General features: G+C 46.4%; 7 protein-coding genes across 9 annotated transcripts; 4 read left to right on the plus strand and 3 right to left on the minus strand.

Annotated features, from left to right (window-relative positions):
- Window positions 1-2,653: 2,653 nt before the first annotated feature.
- On the plus strand, window positions 2,654-5,048 carry TSTA_119680 (UPF0187 domain membrane protein). Of its 2 annotated transcripts, XM_002482154.1 has the most exons (6): window positions 2,654-3,127; window positions 3,185-3,417; window positions 3,468-3,593; window positions 3,642-3,991; window positions 4,048-4,221; window positions 4,283-5,048. In XM_002482154.1, exons 1-6 carry the CDS (start codon window positions 2,852-2,854, stop codon window positions 4,618-4,620), a joined length of 1,497 nt encoding a protein of 498 aa, XP_002482199.1. In that variant the 5' UTR covers window positions 2,654-2,851; the 3' UTR covers window positions 4,621-5,048. The 2 variants fall into 2 exon arrangements, with proteins under 2 accessions (XP_002482199.1, XP_002482200.1); XM_002482155.1 differs by having other exon boundaries at window positions 4,048-5,048.
- On the minus strand, window positions 4,858-5,488 carry TSTA_119690 (uncharacterized protein; the record flags this gene model as incomplete). Its single annotated transcript, XM_002482156.1, has 2 exons — window positions 5,335-5,488; window positions 4,858-5,278 (listed from the first exon to the last, which is right to left on the minus strand). Exons 1-2 carry the CDS (start codon window positions 5,454-5,456, stop codon window positions 4,858-4,860), a joined length of 543 nt encoding a protein of 180 aa, XP_002482201.1. The 5' UTR covers window positions 5,457-5,488.
- A 321-nt stretch (window positions 5,489-5,809) lies between these two features.
- On the minus strand, window positions 5,810-8,259 carry TSTA_119700 (MFS sugar transporter, putative; the record flags this gene model as incomplete). The annotated part of the gene is made up of 6 exons (XM_002482157.1): window positions 5,810-6,767; window positions 6,824-7,473; window positions 7,538-7,685; window positions 7,740-8,020; window positions 8,079-8,171; window positions 8,240-8,259. 6 exons carry the CDS (start codon window positions 8,257-8,259, stop codon window positions 6,001-6,003), a joined length of 1,959 nt encoding a protein of 652 aa, XP_002482202.1. The 3' UTR covers window positions 5,810-6,000.
- Window positions 8,260-10,529: 2,270 nt separating this feature from the next.
- Window positions 10,530-12,315, minus strand: TSTA_119710 (glutathione synthetase, putative). The gene is made up of 2 exons (XM_002482158.1): window positions 11,896-12,315; window positions 10,530-11,812 (listed from the first exon to the last, which is right to left on the minus strand). Exons 1-2 carry the CDS (start codon window positions 12,195-12,197, stop codon window positions 10,567-10,569), a joined length of 1,548 nt encoding a protein of 515 aa, XP_002482203.1. The 5' UTR covers window positions 12,198-12,315; the 3' UTR covers window positions 10,530-10,566.
- A 321-nt stretch (window positions 12,316-12,636) lies between these two features.
- TSTA_119720 (SNF2 family helicase/ATPase, putative) lies at window positions 12,637-18,549 on the plus strand (the record flags this gene model as incomplete). Its single annotated transcript, XM_002482159.1, has 2 exons — window positions 12,637-15,689; window positions 15,751-18,549. The coding sequence occupies 2 exons, from the start codon at window positions 12,637-12,639 to the stop codon at window positions 18,062-18,064; spliced, it is 5,367 nt and encodes a 1,788-aa protein (XP_002482204.1). The 3' UTR covers window positions 18,065-18,549.
- Window positions 18,550-20,369: 1,820 nt separating this feature from the next.
- Window positions 20,370-22,203, plus strand: TSTA_119730 (uncharacterized protein; the record flags this gene model as incomplete). Its single annotated transcript, XM_002482160.1, has 4 exons — window positions 20,370-20,592; window positions 20,666-20,817; window positions 20,879-21,342; window positions 21,440-22,203. The coding sequence occupies exons 1-4, from the start codon at window positions 20,440-20,442 to the stop codon at window positions 22,201-22,203; spliced, it is 1,533 nt and encodes a 510-aa protein (XP_002482205.1). The 5' UTR covers window positions 20,370-20,439.
- A 480-nt stretch (window positions 22,204-22,683) lies between these two features.
- On the plus strand, window positions 22,684-24,486 carry TSTA_119740 (carbamoyl-phosphate synthase, small subunit). Of its 2 annotated transcripts, XM_002482161.1 has the most exons (3): window positions 22,684-24,009; window positions 24,061-24,369; window positions 24,441-24,486. In XM_002482161.1, exons 1-2 carry the CDS (start codon window positions 22,905-22,907, stop codon window positions 24,360-24,362), a joined length of 1,407 nt encoding a protein of 468 aa, XP_002482206.1. In that variant the 5' UTR covers window positions 22,684-22,904; the 3' UTR covers window positions 24,363-24,369; window positions 24,441-24,486. The 2 variants fall into 2 exon arrangements, with proteins under 2 accessions (XP_002482206.1, XP_002482207.1); XM_002482162.1 differs by having other exon boundaries at window positions 24,061-24,486.
- Window positions 24,487-24,547: the final 61 nt, after the last annotated feature.

The raw sequence follows: 24,547 nt of genomic DNA on the forward strand, positions 1-24,547 counted from the left end.
AGAGACTGAACATGGCCACTGGAGAATTGAATCGAACATCTAACCTACTTGAACCATCCAATGTGATCTTTTTACTCGTGCACATTTTCTACTACATGACGGGTTACCACGCTATGAATTACCTTAAACAATCAATGAGTGGCATCCATACTTCTAAAAACGCTTGCATACCCTGTTCCTGAATGATATTAATCCATTTCAGGCTTAGAAGACGCACTCTGATTGGTTCATACGAGGGAAAGTATATTAAGGCATTCACAAACACCAACTGACATGCATATGTCGATTTTCTTGCGAGGGGAGATTTCGGGTTTTTACCCATACATTTTAATCTTTCGATCAAATTGTAGCAGAATATGCATATATTCCTGTTATGATTGGCTTGCATTCCCGGCACTTGACCCTGGCTTGAAGTGTACCCCACGATGGCTCCGGGGATATACCCAGGTAAGGCCAAGCGGATCTGCCTCAATTTAACTTGGTGAGAGGAGTAGGTAGGGCCGAGTGATCCGATTGAAGTGGATGAGTGATCAAGAACGGGATATAACAGTGTGTAGAAATCTGTGGGTGGTCTCGCTGATGTTGCGGAGGGGTGACTTACTCGTTGGTTTCATCTAGATCAGGGCAGAGGGAATCTGCCTAGGTAACAGAATGACTAGAATCACCCCGCAGTACGTAGGGTCATGAAGATAGTGGCCTGCCCAAAAAGGTATCTTCATCCAGTTCCATCATCATGGAGTAGCCTGTTTTGTCCGATGGATGGAGTCAAACTAGATTTTTGGTTCTGGACTAGACAGCAGTATTTGGGAAGGAGGAAGTGAAAGAGATGATCCATAGCTCAGATAACGACGAATTTGAACGTTTTGATATATACCTAGGTAGTGTCTTCAATCAAATCAAGCAGCGTCTTCCGGATCCGACGATACATCGACTTATGCTGAACATGTATGTCAAGGTGATATTGTGCAATTCCTAACAGTCGGGAGATAGGAATATGTCGGCGTGTGTTCTTCTTCCTTGCGAATATTATCAATAGAGAAGACCCTCCATACTACAAATCCAGTGAGTATAGTGTATGTGAAGGTACCTCGGAACGTCGCGCTAAGAACTTTGGAAAGGTAGGGCATCTCTGGCCATGTGATCATGCATGGGGATGTCTATCAATATTTGCTTAATCCCCCACTTTTTCTCCGCTATGATATCTCGCATGGTACATATCTTACTTCGAGAACTTGACCATGGATTGGATACTGATAGATGAGGAAATTAATCGCGCGAAACTAAAATCGACGTTATCTGTCTGGTTGTGATTGACCTGACTGTTGTCTGGTTCAAGCCTGTGGGGGGGCAAATTGAAGTCGCTAGTCAGATGCATATATTCCTAAAAATTCACCAGATTTTCCGACCGAAAGGCATTAAGTGGAGATACGCCGAATAATCTAATCTATCAGTTTTAATACGGCTCCCATTCACGAAATGGAGGTTATATGCTGATTCCGTTCATGATTGTGTACCATCCAGGGGAATCGCAAGGGTCTTTCCGAGGATTTTAGGGCTAACTCCTGTTCAACAGTACGTATATACCGAAGGAATATGAGTTCTTGCTCCGAACATGCAAGATTCTATTTCCGGATTTCTGACTGTCTGGAGTGCAAATTAAATCAAATATCTGATTATTCGAGTCTGATTAAATTCGACCTTGCAGTTGTGAGACGTGGACTTCTTGCAGATGTCACGACGTCGCATACCACTCTGCATGTGATGAGGTTTATCGAGTCCTCCACTTGCGACATGGGATGTGAGAGAGCATGCATAAATAAATACGGTCGAATTTTCTTAAATTTTCCTGGACGATTTCTCTCTTGTGCTATATTTGCCAGACAGATTATCATTCTAAATCTGCTTTCCGTGCTTCGATCAAAAACGCTGGATCTTCAAAGGATGAAGACCCGTATCAGCCTAGAAGTCTCGACTACACTTATTCCACGCAGTAAATACAAACTAAAGACGCGGCTCAATACATAGCCTAGCCCTAGACAGCAAGCGCAATTCTCAGCTGAATGGAATCCTGTCAGCCCAGTTACCTAAGCAAGGCTAGTCGATAATACCGGTGTTAAAAGTCAACCTGAAACAACACTTGACATGGACAATTGATTAAGCTGACCAGAGCAGCCAACGACCTGTGTATGTAATTCTACCGGTAATATCTGGTCACTCTGAGTAAACTGATCTCTCAGCAATTGAGTGAAGTAAAATAAAAGAAAAAGTTAAAAGGTAGACGCTGTAGAAAAAAAAAGCTTACCCCTGATCAAAACGGCTCTTCCGTACGGGCCGGCCCCATACTGTAGTCACCTTGGCTGAAACATCATCGCGAGTCTCAGACCTCCAGATGAATGCCACGACTGACGTGTGGCTAATCCATGACGATGGAGCGATGAGTCAATTGGCTCTAGCACCTTGTCTGGTCAGCTTCTGTCACCAACCAGGCCCCCGAAGAGGGAAAGGAAGAGAAAAAGACCCGCACCACGTAACGTAGCGCTAGGTACTCCGTATTCTGGCGGTTTTTTTCTTGGAGAACGTGGTCTGGATTCGTAGGACCTTTTTATTCTTCTTTAACTGACTTCTTTTTCTTCCAATTGCATATTCTCTCTTCGTTGCTGATCATTTTTACTTTTCATTCGTTTCATTGCATATCGAAACTTTTACCTTCATTTATTCTCTTTCCCTATATCTCTTCTTCATCCTTTAAAACTTTCTATTCTTTCGACCTGACGCATCGTGACCCTCACCTCCACCGCTTCAGCCCTACATATATAAAATATATAGAACCGACCACTCAATCAAGACAACAATGGAAGGAGGAGGAGTAGCCTCTAGCGGCGAGGCCAGCGCTGCCGCAACTTCATCAGCAGCAGCCCATACAGCCGGCGAAGGCGCAGCACCAATTCACAGCAACCACCACCATACCGATGATCAGGCCCATAGTCAACAAGCATTCGTTTATCATCGGGAGCAGGACTCCCCGCAACCAAAATCACGGCCGATTTCGTTAAGTGACCTACAAGAAGCGCGCAAGCATTATCTCATGCCGACTCAACCTACCGCCTCGGATTTGGAACATTATTTTGTGAGTTCTTATCTCTACCTAGTACCTGATAAATGGCGCGGCTAATTGAATTGATAGACCGGTCCTCGTGATATGAGCAGACACACCAAATGGCCTACATTTCTCCGAATGGACGGTAGTATCCTGCCGAGATTGATTCTGCCATTGATTTTTATAGCCGGCTGGTCGACCGCAATTACATGCATTCATATAATAGTTCATCCTTTGACTGTGTCCAATATCTTGTTGACTGTCCTCGGTTTTGTGGTCGGTTTGGCGTTGTCGTTCCGAAGCACGACTGCATATGAACGGTACGTATCTGTCTTGCGTGGCATATCAGCGAGACTAATTGGTTTGATAGTTATGCCGATGGTCGCAAATACTGGGCTTCAATTATACAGACATCCCGTAACATGGCTCGTACAATTTGGGTACATGTAAAGGAACGACCAGGCGAAGAGGGAAAACAAGATGTTTTGGGAAAAGTGTATGTTCATCTCTTTTGTCTGGAGGGGCCATGTCACTAACAACACAGAACCGCGATGAACCTCCTCCTCGCCTTCTCAGTCGCCCTCAAACACAGCCTCCGTTTCGAACCAGCCATTGCCTACAAGGATCTCGTCGGGCTTGTAGGCCACTTGGACACATTCGCCAAGGAAGCCCACGACCCTGAATTCTTGAATCCACCTCGCAAATCATTCTGGAAATCAGCAGGAATGTATCTCGGAGTCACATTTGCAGAATCCAATCCACGCAAACTGATCAAGCGCGCTAAGAAGCCGTTGGGCCATTTGCCGCTTGAGATTTTGAATCATTTGTCTGCGTATATTGAGCATTGCGAAAAGGAGGAACTTCTCAAGTCGGCGTTGCATCAAGGTCAATTGAGTATGTTTAGCTTCTCTCACTAACAGCCAATTCGATCTTGCTGACTTGTGTCTTAGTCAACTCCGTTGCTTCATTGAACGAAGCCTTGACTGGTTCTGAGCGAGTCCGTGACACACCTCTACCGGAAGCGTACAGCATTGCCATTTCGCAGATCTCATGGATTTACATCCTGGTCCTTCCCTTCCAGCTTGTCAGTCTGATGAACTGGATCGCCATTCCCGGGTCAATCGGTAAGACCTTTCCTGCGCCTTTTCTGCTATCATCCAATGCATAACATACTGACAATAATAGTCGCCGCATACATAATCCTAAGCTTTGTCGCCATTGGCCGCGAACTCGAAAACCCCTTTGGTGACGACGTCAACGATCTCCCCCTAGACTCATACTGCAAACAGATCGCCTCAGAAGTCGACATCATCACCGCCACCCCTGCCCCAAAAATGATGGATTTCATGAACAGTAGCGATAACTTCGTCTTCTACCCCTTGAGTCTGGATGGATTCGATAAATGGCAACAACGTAGCATGGACGAAATCCGTGCGGCGTTGAGGACGAAAGTTATTGCGCAGAAGCAGGTTATTGACGATGAAGGGGAGATTACGACGTTGGCGCCGAGTATGAAGGAGTAGATCTCTGTTCCCCGGGAAAGCTTTGGACTGGTTTAAAAGTGTTAAGCATTGTTCTGCATTGTGTCGATTCGAGATTTCTGTTTATAAGCGTGCAAATGTCGGGATTTCAGTAGAGGTGTTGGAGTCTGGTGTGTTTTGTCACCTTGAAAAAAGTAAAAAAAGGGACATAAATTGGACATACATAATAAATATATGCATTTTCATCAGCCAACGCCATCCATGCTTAAAGTAATAATATCAAGGATCAAAAACCTCTTTCCCAGACCCATGCACAATAGCATTCAAATAATTCCCCTTTGCGCATACCCTCCACGCAACACCTCCATCCCCGTCCTCTGAGACATCACCCGCAGCCGCCGCAGCAGCAGCAGCAGAAGAAGATAAAGACCCAACCCACGAACTCAACGCCGCAAGTACAGCCGCGCCATCATCCTTGGGGACTCGAATCCATACATTCGGAAACTCGATTATCGGTCTCTTTGCTGATTGTTGTTGCTGTACTGTCGAAGAAGATGACGGATTCTCAATCTTGAGTATATCAATCCCAATACTCGTACCCATCAAACCTAGAAATTGCGATAGGGCAGAGCTCAGATGTGCGCGTGCCGTGAGTGGGTCGATGGTAAAGTTTTTTATGGGATGGTTTGAATGTGGGATTCTGCTTGATGTTAGAAATTTCTTCTTTTCAAAAAGTAATGGATGGTTTGGCGTTACAATTGGAGTTTGAAGTATGTCCATTGCGGATTTCGGGATGTGATGCGTCGTTGGGTAGATTTATTGTTGGTGGTGGTTGTATGTTCAGCGGTCATGATTACATCTTCTGTTTGACTGGCCATGATTCCTGTCCCTTCACGAACGTTGCTGTATCGAGCTAAGAATTTTTCTCGTAGATCAATTCTGACGAGGAAAATAGATGCTAAAATTGTACGCAGGGGACGTATGGCAAAAAAAGGGTTGACAGAGTGGGATTCCTGGGCGGTCGATTACGGCGGGAAATGATGTCTGCTCTATTGCAGCCGAGCAACGAATACCACAAATCATCTTCAGGATCGGCTACTTGACTTCAAGAATTACGATTTAATTACATTCATTGATTACTATCGACTAACTACTGCTCACTATTTATCGATGTCTTGAGTGGCGTCGAAAGAAGTCAGGAAATTACATACATCCGAGGAGAAGAAAGAAGAGAGATACACAAAATGGTTGACCCTTAGAGCCATAACAATATCTTTCTCCAAATCTGGAATCAAGTCGAAGAAGAAAAGGAAAAGAAAGAAAAAAAAAATTCAGGGAAAGGAAATCAGTTGGGATATGCTCTTTCGCATTCCATGGGACAATTGCTAGATAGCAGGTCCTAAGTTCGTGCGATTAGAGCCATCAAACCGACTGAGTTTGATATGCGCTGGCCTCTGTCCCAGACTTGTTGCTATCTTGCAAGACAGTTGAAGTGTGACTCGAATAGTGGTACTCGTCCAAGTCAGTCTTGTAAAGCTCAGGGCAAACCAAATACTTGCGGCGAAGGATGTATCGCTTGATCCACCATGGGAGAACCGTGAACAATTGATACGACGCGTGACGGCGAGTGGTCACGGCAAAGACATAGTCTAGTTCTTCAAGAGAACGTTGCTTGGTCTCCGGAACAAAAAGGAAGATCAACACAAGAGCGACAAGGTTCAGGCCCGCATAGAATCCAATTGCACCGAGTGGCTGCAATGCTCGAAGCATGTAGGGAAATGTAACTCCCAACCAGAAACCCCAGAAGTTGTTGGAGGCGACAGCCCAGGACATGCCAATTTCACGATGAGACAGTGGGAACACCTCTGCGGAATAACAGAAAGGCACAGGCCCTCCGCCTGGAGAATAAAACATTGCGAAAACGTAAACGAAAAGGGCAATCATTGCGATGTGGGCTTTGCTTTCAGTTGGGATCCAGAAGCAGAACCCAGCGGCAAGCAGTGTCCAACACATGTTGGGGAAGGTGAAAAGCAGGAGAGCTCGTCGACCAAATGTATCGATTGTCCAGACAGCAGGCCAGGCGAATATGAAGTTGATGGATCCATAGCCAAAAGAAGCAAGCAAAGCACCGAGATTGCTTGCTCCTGCCTGGGCGAAGATGCTTGTGGAGTAGAAAGCAATAATGTTGACTGAGTTGACAGTTATTTTTGCGTTAAGCATGAAATCTGCAGGGGTTTAAACTTACTTCCACACATCTGTTGGGCGACCATGACAACACCAGATGCCTGGGCGGCACGACGATTACGTGGAATAGTCCACAACTCGATAAAACGAGTGAACATGCTGGCATTTTTGGAGAATCCACCTGCTTCCAACATAAGTCCTTCTTGGACCAGCTGAGCATGGATGAAGTACAAGTCGCGTGCGGCCTGGAGGGGAGTATTTCGTAGACTAAGCAGAGATTTGTAGGCCTTGTCATGTCGCTTCTTGGTCATGAGCCAACGAGGAGATTCAGGGCAGAACCAGACTCCCAACATAAGTGGAACAGCGGGGATGAAGGCAGAGCCTAATTGCAGTCGCCAGGCGATGTCTCCTGTGTTGACAAGAGCCAGATTGGCGCCAACGCCACAGAAGATACCGAATGCAGTCCACAACTGCCAGGACATAATGAGCCCTCCACGAATGCTGGTAGGAGCGTTCTCAGCGGAGAACACAGGGACTGTGACTTCCTTAAGACCCATGCCAGTACCAAGAAGACAACGACAAATGACAAGTTGAGGCCATGTTTTAACGAGAGCAGAGCCGATAGGTGAGACAACACTGAAGATAGCGCCGAGAAAGATGACGCCGCGACGACCAAGCCAATGATTCAACGGGTCAGCGATCCAGGCAATCCTGTTCAACAGCATTCGTCAGGAAAACAATACAAACGAAGGGAAAAGAAAGGTGCAAAACATACAAGATAGCGATAATCAAGTAAGGGGTAGAGTTGATCACTCCGACGAGCCACAGATTACGGTCACAGGTGCCATCCAGGTCACAAGGTCCAGGGGACTTCTCAGAAATTCCGAGGCTCTCCTGGAAAGTCAAGTTTGCACCGTTGGAGCCTAAGTTCTATCAGCATATCAATCAACGGTTATGGAAGATGACAGGAGACTCACCTTCCTGATCCCAACCTTGGATAGCAGCAGCGATGGAGTTGAGAAGGATCGTGAAGTACAAGGTCTTTGGCTGCTTCCAACGATGGGTGACCTCCTGGCGCAAAGCCTGACGATCGGCTTCATCAAGCTCCTCAATGTTCTCAATTCCCCTGGGGTTCTGAGCGACCAGGGCACCCTTCTTGAGAAGTGGGAGGATGCCGTTGAGCTGATAGTGGTCGGCATACGCTTCAACATCTACCATGAGCTGGCTCTTTGGAATGCCCACAAGAGGATTCTTGATTCTGCATTCATTCATATGAGTATCAATCTGATGGAAAAAGAGGAGGCCAGGTTACTTACTCTCCGGTGGTATTCTCAGTCAGACCATTAAGACGCTGCTGAGACAACCGGCTGTCTGCATAAGCAGAGCTATGCCCAGCTGGTGCTGGTTGACTATTAATTGGGTTATTTTTGTTAGTGACTGCATTGATTGTCATCGTGTATGATCAGGACAAACTTACAATCCTGCACCCTCAGCCATTGTGACCAAAGGGGGACAGGTTCAGTGGATTTTTGTCGTGAAGACGACTGAATGACAGTCAAAGGGATACAATAGGGTCGTGAAGACCCAAAGGATAAGCTGTGAAGGGTTGATGGTGAAAATGTAGGGGGAAAAAAAAGAAAATCATGGATACAGAGAAGAGAGGAGGAGGGAAAAGAGGACAAGGGGGAAGGCTCGCTTTAAATACGAAGGGGGGGGAAAAGACTCTGGAGAAGCTGGGGAAGGCGTGTGAAATAACAAGCAAACAAATTGGGAAGGCACCTGCCTGTTTGGGAGGTTCTTACATCCGGTGAAGAGAGACAAAGGGCACATGCTGGTCTTGTGACCTCGATCTTTTTACGCCCTGCCTGCGCCCAGTTCACTTTATAGCTGGGCGTCAATTCTCTAACAACTATCGATATAAATGGCACACTGTTGCTCTGAAAGAAATCTGAGCTAAGAGGTGTTGTTGGCTATATACCGAATCAGTCCAAACTTTGCATCCCAGCGTCCACTGATGAGCCTTCCTCTCTTCTTTTTTATCCTCCTAAATTGGACTGCAACCGGTCCGTATCCAAGCAACACCATAGGAGGACTTCCATCAGGCCCCCACTAGACAGAGTACCATGCGGATACTGGCATGATGGTTCTCTTTTCTCTCCGTGTCGTCGTATGTCTATACATCTTAGCTGCAATAAGCGTGAAGACAGCCTTGACGGACACCCATGAAAACCGTCGCCCCCACTGAGACTCAAGCTTCTCTCCTTGATAAGAACCTGTTTGCCCTGATTAGGGTAACAGTAAAGAATGGCTGGACTAATAAGCTATAAGATAACATCCCAGTGCTATGATCTACTGTCGCCAATAGAATTGGCCTAAACCCTCTGTGGACTCCCACAGTTTCGAAGGAAGAGAGAGAGAGAAACAACAGAATGGTCCGTGAATGACACCGGGTAAGTATTGTTGTCCAACATAGAGTACTAATACCACCGAAGGCTATATCCCATCGTTGGTCACCAATCGAGAGACAGGAGTGTTTGCTGCGAGCAAATCGAGTTTGGCATATACGGTAACAGTTTCAACTTCGATATCCGATGATAATCTACTCAATAGCGTTGTCCGCCTCGGTGCTTCTCTGCTCGATACAATCCTTGACCGTCCCGTGACTATGTACGACGTTGTAGTTCGCTCGTGACAAAGGGATTAGGGTAGAGCAACATGCCAAGCATGCGTTGAAGCCTGACAGGTTGGGCAATCCTTGCAAAGGTCTAGTAAAAACGCGGTTACAACGTTCGTACGGAGTATAAGGAGATAGTATACGGAGATCTCGTACGACTACGGCATCGCTTAATAACACGAAGTATCCCATCTATGGATATTGCAATGGCTTCCATACAGGGAAGACCATGTATATGAAGCAGAAACTGACTCCGTGAAGACAAGAGTTAATGACCTTGTTGTAGCAAAGAGTCAACCTGATATTCGTAGAATCGGGAAGCGGCCGAGAAACTGTCCTAAACCAAGCTGTTTCTCCTGAACTTTTTAGCATTCCGTGTCTGTCGTGACCCGCAAAGAGAGGCACTAGTCAGTTAGTCAATTGAGTTACTTGGGTATCATGAATGAAGAGATTCAAAAATATCGCAAAACACACGACGTTGAACCAGAGTGGGGCATCAACATTGTTTCTATGCTGATTCAGGAATAGCGCGATATGATTTCCCCGGACTAGGGTAATAGCCCTAATGCAAGTAGACCCTGGTGAGATAGATCCGCCTCAAACTCATGGTCGTAGGAGCAAGTTAGTCAAGAAAGAACTACTTCGAGTACCATCTAGCAATGTAAGCCACAGCCCATACAGTTTCCACAGATTTGGTAAATGAAATGAACATGGCAGCCATGAGCTACCCATACATCAGACTGGCAAATGAGAAAATTAGCCGTGTGCAACATGAACAGACAGCCATTTAGGTAATTGCCAGAGAGAAGATAATCGGAGACAAAAATATTGTAAACAATTACACAATAAAGCTAGAATATGTGATGTTGCACAACTCTTGGCTAAACTGCGTACTGTGTACAACAGGAGTCAGGACAAATATATTTCGTGTGAAAAGGGAAAGAAAGCACTGGTTAGTTCTTTGTCCTATATGAGGTTTAAAGATATTTTGAGCCTTACTGGGATGGATGTCGATGTTTGGGTGTATTTAAGAAGGCTACTTAATCCATGTCAATATGCAGAGCTACAAACTCGAGAAGCTTGTTCGGACTGGCAATCAGGGAAGCATCCGTCTATTAAGATGAAGTAGTCTAGTACAAAATAATGCTATCCAAAGATGAGAATCCAGCCGCAACTCCTCCCTCATTACTCTCCTTACCCTTCGTTCGCATCAGCCATCCTCCTTCTTGGTTATGCAAAATTTCACCATTCGATTTCCATAAAATAGTACCAAATATGCCTAGCTCGCCAACGACATTGCCGCCGAGTACTTCTCCATCGCTACGGAGTACCACATTAGTGGCTTCCGACGGCGGTTGAATTAGTTCCATCAATACATAGCCTTTCCAGTCACTTTCTGGTATTGATTTGAGAAAGCCTGGTATGGCCTCTTTGTAAACATTATTACCGCCGCCTTCTCTTTGTGGCTTCAGGACGTGTCGTGACGCTGTTTTTGGGTTGAGGGCAAGTTCTCTACCCCGCCCGTTGGGCGATAGATCGTATTGCGGAGCGAATGTCTTGCGAAGTTTCTCCTGAGTCCCTTCTACATCCGTTGCTGCTATGAACCTTGCAAGATTCTCTGGCTTGTTCGGGTCAGCGAGGACTTGCTGGACTTTTTTGCAGCCAGACAGCTGATTGAGGATAGTAGGACACTTGATTGCGGCAGAACGTTCCAGCTGAAGTCGAGCACTCCAGTCCCGGTCGGTTATGTAGTCGGTGGGTGCGTAGAAACTTCTTAAGTAGATAGTCGTCACTTCAAACAGACTATCTGGCGCATGAGGTGGCGTATATAGTATGGGTCTTGATGGGTTACCATCTGGTATTGATGTCCGGTCTAAGATCTCACCCGTCACCAGTCGAAACACGGGAATTTTATGGAACTGTGTCAGTCGAGTAGAGAGTGCTAGTTGGTCGAATACATTGCGTTCACCATCTTGGACAACGAATAGTATGGCAAGAGGTAAAGATGGTGATGACTTTGATAGTCCATATGCTTTGTGTGCAGCGGCTAGCCCTGCACTGAGTGTTTCGACAGCCGTGTTCTCCGGTGGAACTCTTCCATCAAATAACGGATGTGACGGATAGCTTAACGAGTGACCGGGTGGTGATTGCAACAGCTCTGTATGTAGGGCCGCTACACGAGAAGACAAGCCGCCGAATGAAGACGAAATTGTATTGAATTCTACTTGCTTCAATGATGCAGTCTCGGAGTCCAGGGTATGCACCATGTAGTCGGACCGGAAAAGTCCCAGGGACAAGTCTTGCACATATCCTTCCTGTGAAACAGCCTGATGAACCTTCCAGAGTCCGGCAACAAAGTCGTCGACGTCGATCAGCCTACGATGCGGTCAACTACTGCTTTAAAATATCGTCGAAGCCTAATTTCATCTCTACTCTGGACTTGAATTCGGGAATCTCACTCTTCAATGACCTCCCCTAGCCACTTCTCGTCACTTGTTATCCGCGCATATAATTCATTATACACTTTCTGTACTGCTCTTGCCTCTTCAAAGCACGCCTTTGGGAACGGACTAGGAAATAACGTAACCGGCGCATTGGTTGCCAGCACTCCTTTTGAGACAGTCTCTTGGGAGATAAAAGTTGGTGGAGGTCTAACGGTCAGGCCATGTTGGACCGTCCAGTCTTTGATCGTTGAAACGAGAAACTGCTCTTGTGCAGCACTCAACTTCGGAGGGTATGTGGTGTAAATTGACTCCGTCATTGCTAGAAGGCCTTGCTATGCCCGGAAGACCGCAATTGGCCTCTCTTCAAAACGAAGCGAGAGTTGACTGAGCCAAAAACTCTTGATAAGACTGAGTATTTGTAAGAAGGACGTCGGCAATCGCCATTTCTAAGCTGCGGGGCGTGATCACTACCCACCTTCCTCATTCGGCCAATCCTGTACCCACTATTCACCGCCCGCTTTCTGCCAGACAAAATTCATCTTGCCGCCCAGCGACGCGATTACCTTCACTAAAATCGATCGGGGTAACACGACGTGATTTATATCTGAGACTTCATCTGACACTGATATTTCATCTGAGCACGATTTCATCTTCAACTGCTGCACTTTTTCTCGAATAGAGAGTCAAAATTAGTATACCTTAGGTCTCCTCATAATTTACCCATGTCAAACACCTCGTCAAGTTCAGATTTTGATCATGGATCAAGATCAGGAAGATCCGATCGACTGGTCAGTCGATCAAGTCGTTCAATATTTATGTCACAATAATTCGACTCCTTGGTCTGTGTCGAAGCACCCAAGCCCTCTTCCAGACCGGCAGTCGCTGGAAACTGCCATTCGTGAACATGGAATCACCGGCGAGGTCTTGCTTGATGGACGCCTCGAAAACTTTCTGAGAAACAGCTTAAAACTGAAAGAGGGACCTTTCTATACGGTCAATAAAGCAATTCAGTATGCTCAGCGTCAGTCTCGGAAATATCAAGCCCAGCAAAACCAAGAACGCTCGCAGTTCGCCTCTGCAATGTTTCCTATGATGGTAAATAATGATAGAGCTTGGACACATCCTTTCAATCCTCCCTGGTTTTTCAATACCGCCACCGCCTCTATTCCCCAACTTACGGGATTGAACAATGCTCCTAAACTTTCGAATAACGGAGACAGGTTACCGGATCAACAACTCCTGTCTAGTCTACAGGCTACGCAGCCTCCATCGTCGCCTCAAGTAGCTGAACTTGACGATGTTGAACTACCAGATGTTCCCGTCGAAGCAAGTCGCAGACGGTCTAACTCTGTTCTTCAGATCGATACTCCTGTTTCCCTTCGTTTACGCCCGAATGAAGCTGCGCATACTGATGAACGGGGTCAAAAGCGGAGGAGACTTGATCTCACAGCCATTGAGTCGCCAACGCCACTACCCAGAGAACGGTCAGAAAGGTCTACAGAAGAACATCCACCAAGGTACTGGTACATAGGTCCCGGCAAAATTGATGCTGCGAGTGTGTTTTACCCAACTCCTTCCGATTCGAACGAAGATAACTGGTTCATCTTTTCGTCTAAACACTCCGCTGGTCAAAGACTGTTCGTCAAAAGGAAAATGCATCGTTTTTTTCGCAAAGAAGTCATCGAATTACCCTCACAGAACGGGGCTTGTCGTTATGCAATGTTGCCCTATGATGAAGACGACGTAAATAGAGGTAAGCCTCGATATTACACATTGTATACTTCGCATAAAGGTAGAGTGGAAGTCAACGTGAAGTCGACAGCCGATACTACTGAAGATCTTCCATTTATCTTGGATCAGGCCTCGCGTGCGAAGGAGGAGAACCCTTATGACTACCTTCTCAAAAAATACCCACCTAAAGACGACTCAGATTCATATCCTATTTATGGCGAATCTGGCTCAGAAGGTGATTACGACTCAGATACTTGGCGCGAGATGGATGACGAGAGAGAAGAGGCCGCGCTAAAACCGTCTAAATATCTATCAAGCAATGAGGTGGATGCTATAATCGATCAACGAATAGCTCACTATGAGGGAGAATGGCGGACTAAGCAGCTTCCAAAACTGGAACTTGGGGCGCACAAAATATGGTTTGATGCTTTTAAGAAGAAGTGTCGAAATCTAAAGATCAAAATTGCGCTGGATGACATTGAACGCCTCAAATTACGGTTGGGAAAGATCAGGGAAGCACTACATGAGGATGAATGGTTGCAGCCGTCTCAACTGATAGCTCAATGCGAAGTCATGGAGCCAACGATCTTCGAAATTGAAAGTCAGAAGCGTCGCGTTGCCATATTGGAATTACCCCAATGTCCCCCTAAGCCTCACTCAGTACCGCGTCCAGCTGCGAAGCCCAAAGGAAAGGCGAATCATCCACTCTCCGACGAAGAATCGCTTGGGTTTGACTCTGATAGTTCTCTGAGAAACTTCATTGAGGATGACATGGACGTCGGCGTGCGAAGTGGCTCCGGCAGTATCTTGCCTAGAACCGACTTCGATAGCAAAATTCGAGATACTCTCGATGTTACTGGCACTCACACAGAGTCTGGTACTCCAATCAAAACTCGCAGCTCTCCTGCTCAGGATCTGATACATCAGGAAGAAGTTCTTCATGATGGTGGCATTGAAGTTAACCCTGGTTCTGAAGCCGTTCCGCAGCCTCGTTGCGGCTTCTACTATTCGTCTGATAGTGCGTCAGAAAGTGACTATGAGCCGCCGGATGCAGTCTCGGGGGTTGGCCGCCGAAAAACCGAGATCATTGATTTGACCGGCAGCCCACCCAGGTCGAATGGTTCTTCTACTCCTATTACACGTTTCGCAAATACCAGAAATCAACAGAATCACATAAGTGACGACATTCTGGTGGTTATTCCTTCGCAGAAGCCAAGACTTTCGTCAAAACCAAGATCTGCGCAGAGATCCAAGACAAGCTCTGCTAAACCAGACGGCTCCAGAGACACAAAAAGAGGAGCTTCCTCCCAGGCAGATCGTGAGGACCCTAGACAAATTTTGGAGAGAATGGTCGAAAAACTTTCTGAAAGTGATCGAACGGAAATGCTTAATCATTTTCTGAATCTCTCTGACAGAAAGATCAACCATCTCCTCAAGATTGGGCTACGAGTCATACTTAAGGAAAAGCCTAGTATCAAAGGTGTCAGTCCTGAGGAGAGCCATTTGGGTATTCGAGCTACGGTTTTTTATATTGCGTGGGTCAATCGTCGAATTGTGGACAGAGCAGGCATCCGCATAGGATACATCCAAAGAGCCATTGATGCCATCGAGCGTTCGAAAGATGCACCTGGAGATGATCTTCTGAACTATCTCTCACACTTCCGTCATCTACTTAAGAAGTCTGCTGCGGATTCAACTCCTAGCATAGAAGATTCCGACGACGATGGCCCTATCACTTTTCTTGATACTCCTCGTAATAAGAGAAGGAGACGCCTGAAAGAAGATCAAGCAGTGAAAAGCGGGCAGGTTGCAGCCAGGCAACGTGTTGAAAATCAAGAACGGCAACGGAAAATTCTTGAAGAAAGATTCGAACGCATTGGAGTCAGTAATAGCGATCCGGAACACCAAGCTGTCAGCTTTGAACAACCAACAATCTTCCTTCATCCTCAAATCGGTGGACGTGTTAAGCCGCATCAGCTTGCTGGTATTCAATTCATGTGGCGTGAGTTGATACAGAATGAAAAACGGGATGGCTGCCTTCTCGCACATACCATGGGTCTGGGAAAGACGATGCAAGTGTAAGTGGTTTTATAATACATTATTATCAAGGTTGCTTCGTATACTAACTCTTTATAACAGAATCTCACTCTTAGTCACAATTGCCGCTGCCGCAAATTCTCCTGATCCTGCTATTCGAAAGCAAGTGCCAGAATTCTTTCACCGTTCGCAGACGCTAGTATTATGCCCTCCGTCATTGATCGATAACTGGTACGAAGAGTTTAATATGTGGGCACCTCGTGGTGATCATAAGTTGGGCCAAATCAGAAAAGTTGCTCAGTCAGATCCTTTGGAGCAAAGAATGTCTACCATTGAGGAGTGGGATACAGAAGGAGGCGTTTTGATTCTTAGCTACCATCTTTTCCGCAACTGGGTGGCACCTGAATTGAAGAAGAGCACAAATACAAATACGGAAATGCAGTTTCCTACCAGGCTCAAAGATCAGCTTTTGAAAGGACCAAGAATCATTGTTGCAGATGAGGCGCACCAGATGAAAAACAAATCCTCACAGCTTGCTCGAGCAGCAGCAATGCTAGAGTCTAGGAGCCGCATTGCGCTTACAGGGTCTCCACTCGCCAACAACCTCATGGACTATTATGCTATGGTTAACTGGATCTCTCCCAAATATCTGGACGAACTCGCCGTTTTTCGGGCGAAGTACCTTGAACCAATTGAGCAAGGACTGTTCTCTGATAGTACGTATCAGGAGCAGCGGAGGTCCCTCAAAAAGCTACAAGTTTTGAAGCAGATCTTGACCCCAAAGATTCACCGAGCGGACATCTCTGTGTTGGAAGGTAGCTTACCAAGCAAGACCGAGTTTGTCATCACTGTGCCAATGACCGAGGTCCAAAAAAGAACATACAACCATTATGTGACTTCTTTAATGGAAGGGAAAAATGCGATAGCGGTTTCATCTGCTACATTCTTGACATGGATGGCTGTTTTAGGACTGTGCTGCAATCATCCGGCTTGCTTCTATGATAAAGTGGCGAAACGGGCCGAGGAACACGCTCCAAAACCCGCAAATGAAGAGCCCATCGACCCTGAGACGTTCCCAGCCGAGGTGCCGTTAAGCTCACTTGGCTTCAATGAAGCTATGTGGGCTTCTCAAAAACAACTTCTTTCCGACGTTCCTGATCTGGACGATCCCAAACATTCTCACCGAGCTGACATATTCAAAAAAATTGTCGAAGAGTCTGTGCGTCTTGAAGAAAAGATACTCTGCTTCTCGCAAAGTATCCCGACGTTAGATTATCTTGAAAGACTTTTGCGCTCATCTGGAGTGCGTTTCTATCGCCTCGATGGTAGCACCGCTGTTAAGAACCGCCAGAAGGACGTCAAAAGCTTCAATCAAGGTGAAATAAGTGTCTATCTTATATCGACACGAGCGGGTGGACTCGGATTGAATATTACTGGTGCGAATCGAGTGATTATATTTGACTTCAGCTTTAACCCTACCTGGGAAGAGCAAGCAGTCGGGCGAGCGTATCGCCTTGGTCAGGAAAAGCCTGTCTACGTCTATCGTTTTCTTGCAGGCGGAACTTACGAAGAAGTTGTACACAACAAATCCATTTTCAAGACTCAGTTGGCAATGCGTGTGGTTGATAAGAAAAACGTCGAGCGGTCGGCTACAAAGTCACTCGGTGAATATCTGTTTCCTGTGAAGGACGTGAAACAGGAAGATATTTCGGAGTATATCGGACGAGACAAAGTCTTGGATAAGATACTTTTGAATAATGACTCGGCTTCACCGAGTATTCTCAACATTGAGCTCACGGAGACATTCCGCCGCGAAAATAATGAAATGCTCACCGAGGATGAGAAGAAGGAGATGGAACAGGAACTTGAGCTGGAATTACTTAGAATGTCAGATCCGGCTGCCTACGAAAGGAAAATGATGGAGGCGGCTCGCCGGCCGGAGCCGACATTGGTATATCCCACCACAAACCTTCCTACATATTACATGTCTAGTGGTCCTCCCCTTTCTCAGCCAGCTCCACCGGCTCCTCCTGCTTATCCAGCTCATGCTCAGGCTCAGGTTCAGAGACCTATTGCACCGCCTCACGTTGAAAGAAGTTTTTTCAAGCCCCCACCATGGGCTGGCCCCGCAGCACCGGTTCCCAAATCTATGCTCAGCTCGGGGCCTCCACCAACTCATTTGCCTCCTCGTCCAGACTTCATTTCTGCACCGCCGGTTACCAGGGATACATCCGAAAGTGCTGCTCAGGCAATCTTGAAGTCGTTCTCTTCACAATCGGGCGTCAACAATACCCAGTACAACAATGTTCGGCCTTCACCTCCTTCAACAACTTCCTCTCCAATAAGTGATCAACCGTCCGGTTTACCAGATCGTGTCACTGTGGAATCATTAGCTGCTCGTCTGGGTCCGGATTGAACGGATGGTGTTTTCCCATCAGATATCTCTTCGACTCAGCAATCCTTCTTTGTTCTCTGCATCTGAGATCTATCTATTCAGCATAGATTCGAAAACCATAAATCTTACGACTTTACGAATATCTTTTTCTCTGGTTTATCTGATACCCATGGGGTTGAATATTGCGTCATTTCAGTGTATTGGGAGTGGGTTTTCATGGCATTGTATCGTTTCATTTCGTTTACCCTTCTGCTGTATTTTATTCTGGTTCTCCCTCTCCCCATCTCGTTGCTATTGCAGCGGTTTATGATCCGTCTTTTCCTTTTGATTTAAGTCCATACCTTGTTCTTCTTGTAAAACATCGGTTTCAGGGGTTATAGGGACTAGACTGTGCTCTGAAATTTGGATACTGCATCGATGCTCTATATAGACGGTGAACCTGATCATCTCAACTTCATAGCGAGAAATTCATTAGAATGAGGAGAGATAAACTGCTATGACATTCCACCAGATAACTTTGCTCGGGCATTCCCGAACCTCCAAGGTTGTAGTCTCCCGATTGTCTGCTTGAACATCATGTACCACTAGATCTTACCTCAAGACGCATAGTCTGATGTTTATTCTTTGTTGTTTCCCTGGTAAATCCCTGTTCATGAGTAGGCTATCCCTTGTCTTGATATCCTAATTTGAACACCGCTCTTGTTTTTGTTTATGGCTATCCCTCTTCTTGTGGTAATCTCAGTGGACCACTAAGTGCATATATGTTCTGACTATTCCTGGGCAATCTGTGAGACTTTGTTTCCAAACATTAATAGTCGGGGGTATCATTGCAGATGAGGGACTTTTTCGAAGTCGATAGCGCCAGCACTGCAAGAATCCGCCTAACCAAGCACTGACTAGCTGGGCAGGAGGGCATATATACCTCTGCTCTGCTCTTAACTCTCTTCTCCTGTCAACAATGTTCCCACATAGCTGGGGCTTCCTGTACCTCTTCAGCCCGGACGTTTCACAGTTCACATCTGTGATAAAGATTCAACCAATCCAACAGCATTGTTCTATTTATTCTTGACCTTCTGAATATCAAAGAGGACTGTAAGAATAGCAGATACTGTAACAATGGCTGATCTCAAGACATCACCTGCAGCTTTTAAGAAGTGAGTTGAAATGAGCACCCCAAAGAACTTGAGAATGAAGACTGAAACAATGACAGAGCCTTGTAGAGCCAGAAGGTTTGTGTACTGGTTGGTACAGAACAAAGACCTTCTATACGCCCTGAGACCTACTGATCAAATGTTTCCCGACATTCAAATCTATGTACGAAGCCGCCAATCCTGAACACCCCGAGATCAGACTCAAAAGTGTCAGCCCGGATACTTTCACGATCTTCTTCGTATGGCTGCATTCCTAGTCTGCGGAAGGACTTTGAGAGGAAGACATCATGAGAACCCTAAAACTTGTGGACTTTGCGGACAGTTACAAAATACATATCCTGTCTATGCAAACCCGCGACGCAATTCACGTAACCTGGCCAGAACTAGCCTCCAGCTTGTTTGTTCGCTCTCCGCCATGTCTGCCATGGTCTTTTTGTTGGCAGCTGTGCAAGGATGATTACGAAGATGGTCTCGAGGATAAATGGGAGTCCTTTTTCGACGTATTTCCACAACAACCCGGGGTTCCTTATGCCGCGTGACAGCGCCACAGCAAAAGTGCGCGTTCGCGAGTCCTTCAGAGACCGTTGCGAACAGGCGAAAGAAATAGCCGAAGCATATAAAGAGGCTGCTGCGCAACATAAAGGACTCCGGAGGAAGTGAATTCTGGAGAACTTTATCACAGGACGGTGGAGCAAGCTTGGGGTTTTCCGTCGTGCAAACGCAACTATAAACATTAATAAGAGAAGATCTCAGGGTAGGTGTGGAAAACATGATGGATGATATTTTTAGTCAATCATGAGGAACAGTCAGGAGGATAGTCAAAGTATTTTCTATTATCTTGTCCAGTCTTCAGCTAGAGTCAGTTTCTCATAAATTTATCAAGAGTGTACGGAGTACCTTATTGAACCTCTGTTCGTTTGTAGACTATTTGTAGCGAGGATAGGAGGGCAGGTCGACGGAAGAGGTCGACTTATATACCAGCACGTACAAGATGTATACAGTCATCATTGAGCTTGCTCTCGGAGTATGCCTCCAGTCGTTGGGTTGAAGCTGGAATTGAAGTTGATAAAGCTGCCGTCCAAGCCGATAGCTTCAACCAATCACGATGAGCTCAGCTGTCTTGACCCACACTCCAAATCATAAATCACCTGCCATCCTTCTGGTGAAGATCTCATGAACAACACCTCGACACTACTATCTTAACACATTTCCTGGCCTGCTTCTTTACGCGATATAGCTCTCAAAATGAAACGAAGAATTACATATATTACCGCCGCAGATGCGGAGTTCGACCCTTCAAAGCAAGCAATTCTGAGCAAGGACACCTTATCGATCCGAGGTCTAGACGCAGCGAAAGAAGAGCGCTTCACTTTTAACTCAGCAGAGCTTCCAACCAAAGTAGGCACTTACCATCTGTGGCCAATGCCTGTTTCGCAGGTTATACAAAACTGACACTTTAATTGGAAAGTAGCTCTTAGATAATCTGCATCATACACGCGAACTTCATATACGATGGAGTACCGAGCGAAACTACGACTCCGTGGCGCCGTTTTTGGCTCGCATATCTCCGGGTTTACAGGTTTATCATATATCGTCAAATGAGAGCGAGTTAAGAGAGGATACGTACGTGCCGAGGAGTTGATTTCTTCCATAACCCTACGCTTACCTCTGCTTCTGACGACAGAGACCGAATATGTCCACTTGTTCAGAACCTATTTGGAGATGATATCAAATGTATATCGCAAAAGAAATCCTTCTCAGAGGCCCCAGTGCTAGTAGAAAGGTTGTCATCGTTATCGGCTCAACACACTCAATTCCATCATAACCTACCCTCGATCGACCGCTTTGTCCAATTTATCCGACACAGTGTTTGCGATTTGACGGATGTCCAATGCGCCGATATTATATCGTCCCTTTCCTCGGCGGATTCCATTGCTATCGACTACGATGCTACAGCCGATACAATCACTCTTTCTGCATTCTGGTCTCAGCCGCTCTCTGATGTGGCCAGGTGGACGGAAGATATAAATGTAGTTGGATCGAGTGGGAAGGTCGAGGTCGGTCTACTTTCGAACGAGAAGTCTATCGACGCCGAGGACCTTACGCTTGGGGGATATCTGGCAGTAGTGGGCCAGGATAGCAAGCTAAGTACGTATATCACTGATTGTTGTGTGTTGCTGGGCTAATTAGGAGGTTGAAGAGCCAACATTATTCTCTTTTCCATCACGACATCATGTCCTTCCAGAGCATGCTACATATGTGTCGACATTTGAAACACCAACTGGATTACATCCCACCATGAAAATCTCGATATCCCCGTCAGCGCTTGTTCAGCCATCAGCTCCAGAAGACACCACTTGCGCTCTCCACACATATCTCACGCTTCCTTCGACCATATTTGCAGACAAATATCAACTGTCTACAAAAGATCACTTATTTTTGAATTCACATCATCTTAAAGGGCTGCGCGCTGTATCTGGTGAAACAGATCTAGAGGCGCCTGATTGGGTTCTACCGAGCTGGGGCTCCAATCTACTCATTGAGATTGCCACGCCAATAGATAATCAGTCCATAAATGATAGTGACAGCTGGGATGTCACTATTCCGTTGCATCTACGGTATTTGAAGCCTTCGGAAAGCGGGTATCGACCAACTTCCATCCCGTGGCCGATCGTCTTCTGGGCCTGCAGTGCTGAAGACACGGAGATGGGTATTAATCCATTTGACCGAGTTGATCTCGGCTACGACAAGTTGTTCCCTCCAAAAACGTATTTCTACCATCTCCATCCGGGGATTGACACTGCCGAAAGAGTGCTCATGCAGGAGATACAGGTCCCGGTGCTGCGGGCAGCTACTGAGGGCGGACGATTGTTTGGCGACGCGGGATATCAAGTAGAGCTCGGAACTGTGGCTGCTATTTTGATAGGGTTCACCTGGGTTTTATGGAAGTTAGTGTCGAGTCTCAGATCTGGGCCGCGGAATTCAATAGACGCGAAGAAAAGGAAATAAGTATTTCTTAAGAGTGGGACCCTATCCAAGAGCACCTATTTCTATTTTATTATGACGAGCGGTCAATCTGTAGTCCATAAGATGCGTTATCTCGAGTTACTAACAAAATGAGTCACTCCTAAATCGGCGACCCTGAAAGTGGGTCCGTTTCGTGCGATTTGTGTAATCCTGAGACTCTAATTGGCCAAACCCGCCTCAAGTGACGCCAGAGCGGTGAAGAAAGATTTGCTAGCGGCACGTTATCGCTCCCTCACAAAAGCTGTGAAAATCTTCTCTTTCTTTCTCCTCTTCTCTCTATCCGGAATACTCAATCCAATCCACTCACAACGCCTTGCTACATTGCTTCTGCCCTACAATTGACATTTGTCAATATCCATCTCCTTTTCTGAATATATTTATTGACTCCGCCAGTACTGGTGAGAACATAGCAACCGCGCTTATGCGTGTTTTCGTCTCCACTTTCACTTCTCAGGTATGCTGTGCTCGGTGGTTAATGGTGTCCAAAGAGACTACTTTCAGGATGCTAATTATATGTTTCTACGTAGGACTACATTTCGGGTACGCTATCTTCGATTCTTTCCGAACATAAGCGTGTTTTGAAACCCAATATGCAGTAGCTAACAGACTTAGATCACCTCTGGAAAGCTCGTATCAATTAATTTCAGTCGTCTACCCGTCTCACAATATCTATATCTACCATCATGTTCGCTCAACTCTTTCGTTCGACGACGCTCCGAGCCTCTCCGGTCTCCTCGGTGAAGGCAAGCCTACCTCAGATGCGGTCTTTGGCCACCGTAGACCGCCGTTTTGCTTCTACCAGACGCTTTGAGCCGGCCACCTTCACGATCCGGAATGGGCCTGTATTCCATGGCAAGTCCTTTGGAGCTAACACAAACATCTCTGGTGAAGCCGTTTTCACCACCTCTTTGGTCGGATACCCCGAGTCTCTGACTGATCCTTCTTACCGCGGCCAAATTTTGGTCTTCACACAGCCTTTGATTGGTAACTACGGAGTTCCTTCAGCCGAAAAAGATACAAACGGCTTGTTGAAGTACTTCGAGTCCCCCAACTTGCAAGCTGCAGGTGTTGTTGTTGCCGATGTTGCTGAGCAGTACAGTCATTGGACTGCCGTTGAGAGCTTAGGAGAATGGTGCGCCCGAGAGGGTGTCCCCGCCATCTCGGGAGTTGATACCCGTGCTATTGTGACATTCTTGCGTGAGCAAGGTTCTTCTCTTGCCCGTATTACCGTTGGCGAAGAGTACGATGCGGATGAAGATGAAGCCTTTATCGACCCTGAGCAGATCAACCTGGTCCGTCAGGTCAGCACCAAGGCTCCCTTCCACGTCAGCGCTGCCAACCCTGAATGTCACGTTGCGCTCATCGACTGTGGAGTCAAGGAGAACATTCTCCGCAGCCTCGTGGGCCGTGGTGCCAGTGTCACTGTTTTCCCATTCGACTATCCCATCCACAAAGTGGCTCACCACTTTGACGGTGTCTTCATCTCCAATGGACCCGGTGACCCAACCCACTGCCAAGATACTGTCTACCATCTGCGAAAGCTGATGGAGACTTCTCAAGTGCCCATCATGGGAATTTGTTTGGGCCATCAATTGCTCGCTCTCGCTGCCGGTGCCCGCACTATCAAGCTCAAGTACGGTAACCGTGCTCACAACATTCCTGCACTTGACCTTACCACTGGCCGCTGCCACATCACTAGTCAGAACCACGGTTATGCTGTGGATGCATCTACTTTGCCTAGTGACTGGAAACCTTACTTTGTCAACTTGAACGATTCTAGCAACGAGGGTGAGTACATTTCGAATTTTATTGTGAGCCTAAGTCCTAATCTCGCCACAGGTATGATCCACAAATCCCGCCCAATCTTCAGCACTCAGTTCCACCCTGAAGCCAAAGGTGGTCCATTGGACTCTTCATACCTCTTCGACATATACCTCGACAGTGTCGCCAAGTACAAGAAGAACCAGAGCGTCTTCCAGCCTACTCGTGAAAGCCGCCCCAGTCCCTTGCTGGTCGATCTTTTGCCTAAGGAACGTGTCGGTGTTGCGCCTACCACGGGTGCGTTGAACAACGCTCGCACTCCAACTGCGCCTTCTCCAGTCTCACAGCAGGCTCCTGCTGCGGCTGTCGCTGCTGCTTAAGCTTGAGGTTGGTGTTTCTTTCCATTTTGGATTGGTGTAGGGGTCTTTCTTCGTTATGATATTGATTTTAGGGTATAGGTTATATAAGGGCAAATTGCAAATATCATCATCATTCATTACTCACTACATAGATCTTATATAACTGTGAAACATTGTAATTACGAGTGAACTGTAGTATCGTAAGT

This window comes from Talaromyces stipitatus, genomic scaffold (genome assembly GCF_000003125.1).
Source record: "Talaromyces stipitatus ATCC 10500 scf_1105507295555 genomic scaffold, whole genome shotgun sequence".
Lineage (NCBI taxonomy): Eukaryota > Fungi > Ascomycota > Eurotiomycetes > Eurotiales > Trichocomaceae > Talaromyces > Talaromyces stipitatus.

What these genes read in the sequence shown, in the direction of transcription:
- TSTA_119710 (XM_002482158.1), bottom strand. Translation starts at nt 12,197, where the DNA reads ATGACGGAGTCAATTTACACCACATACCCTCCGAAGTTGAGTGCTGCA. An exon ending in CTAGGGGAGGTCATTGAAGA is followed by an intron (nt 11,813 to 11,895) that starts GTGAGATTCCCG and finishes ACCGCATCGTAG; the next exon opens with GCTGATCGACGTCGACGACT.
- TSTA_119740 (XM_002482162.1), top strand. Translation starts at nt 22,905, where the DNA reads ATGTTCGCTCAACTCTTTCGTTCGACGACGCTCCGAGCCTCTCCGGTC. An exon ending in GAACGATTCTAGCAACGAGG is followed by an intron (nt 24,010 to 24,060) that starts GTGAGTACATTT and finishes ATCTCGCCACAG; the next exon opens with GTATGATCCACAAATCCCGC.
- TSTA_119680 (XM_002482154.1), top strand. Translation starts at nt 2,852, where the DNA reads ATGGAAGGAGGAGGAGTAGCCTCTAGCGGCGAGGCCAGCGCTGCCGCA. An exon ending in AGCACGACTGCATATGAACG is followed by an intron (nt 3,418 to 3,467) that starts GTACGTATCTGT and finishes TTGGTTTGATAG; the next exon opens with TTATGCCGATGGTCGCAAAT. An exon ending in CAAGATGTTTTGGGAAAAGT is followed by an intron (nt 3,594 to 3,641) that starts GTATGTTCATCT and finishes CTAACAACACAG; the next exon opens with AACCGCGATGAACCTCCTCC.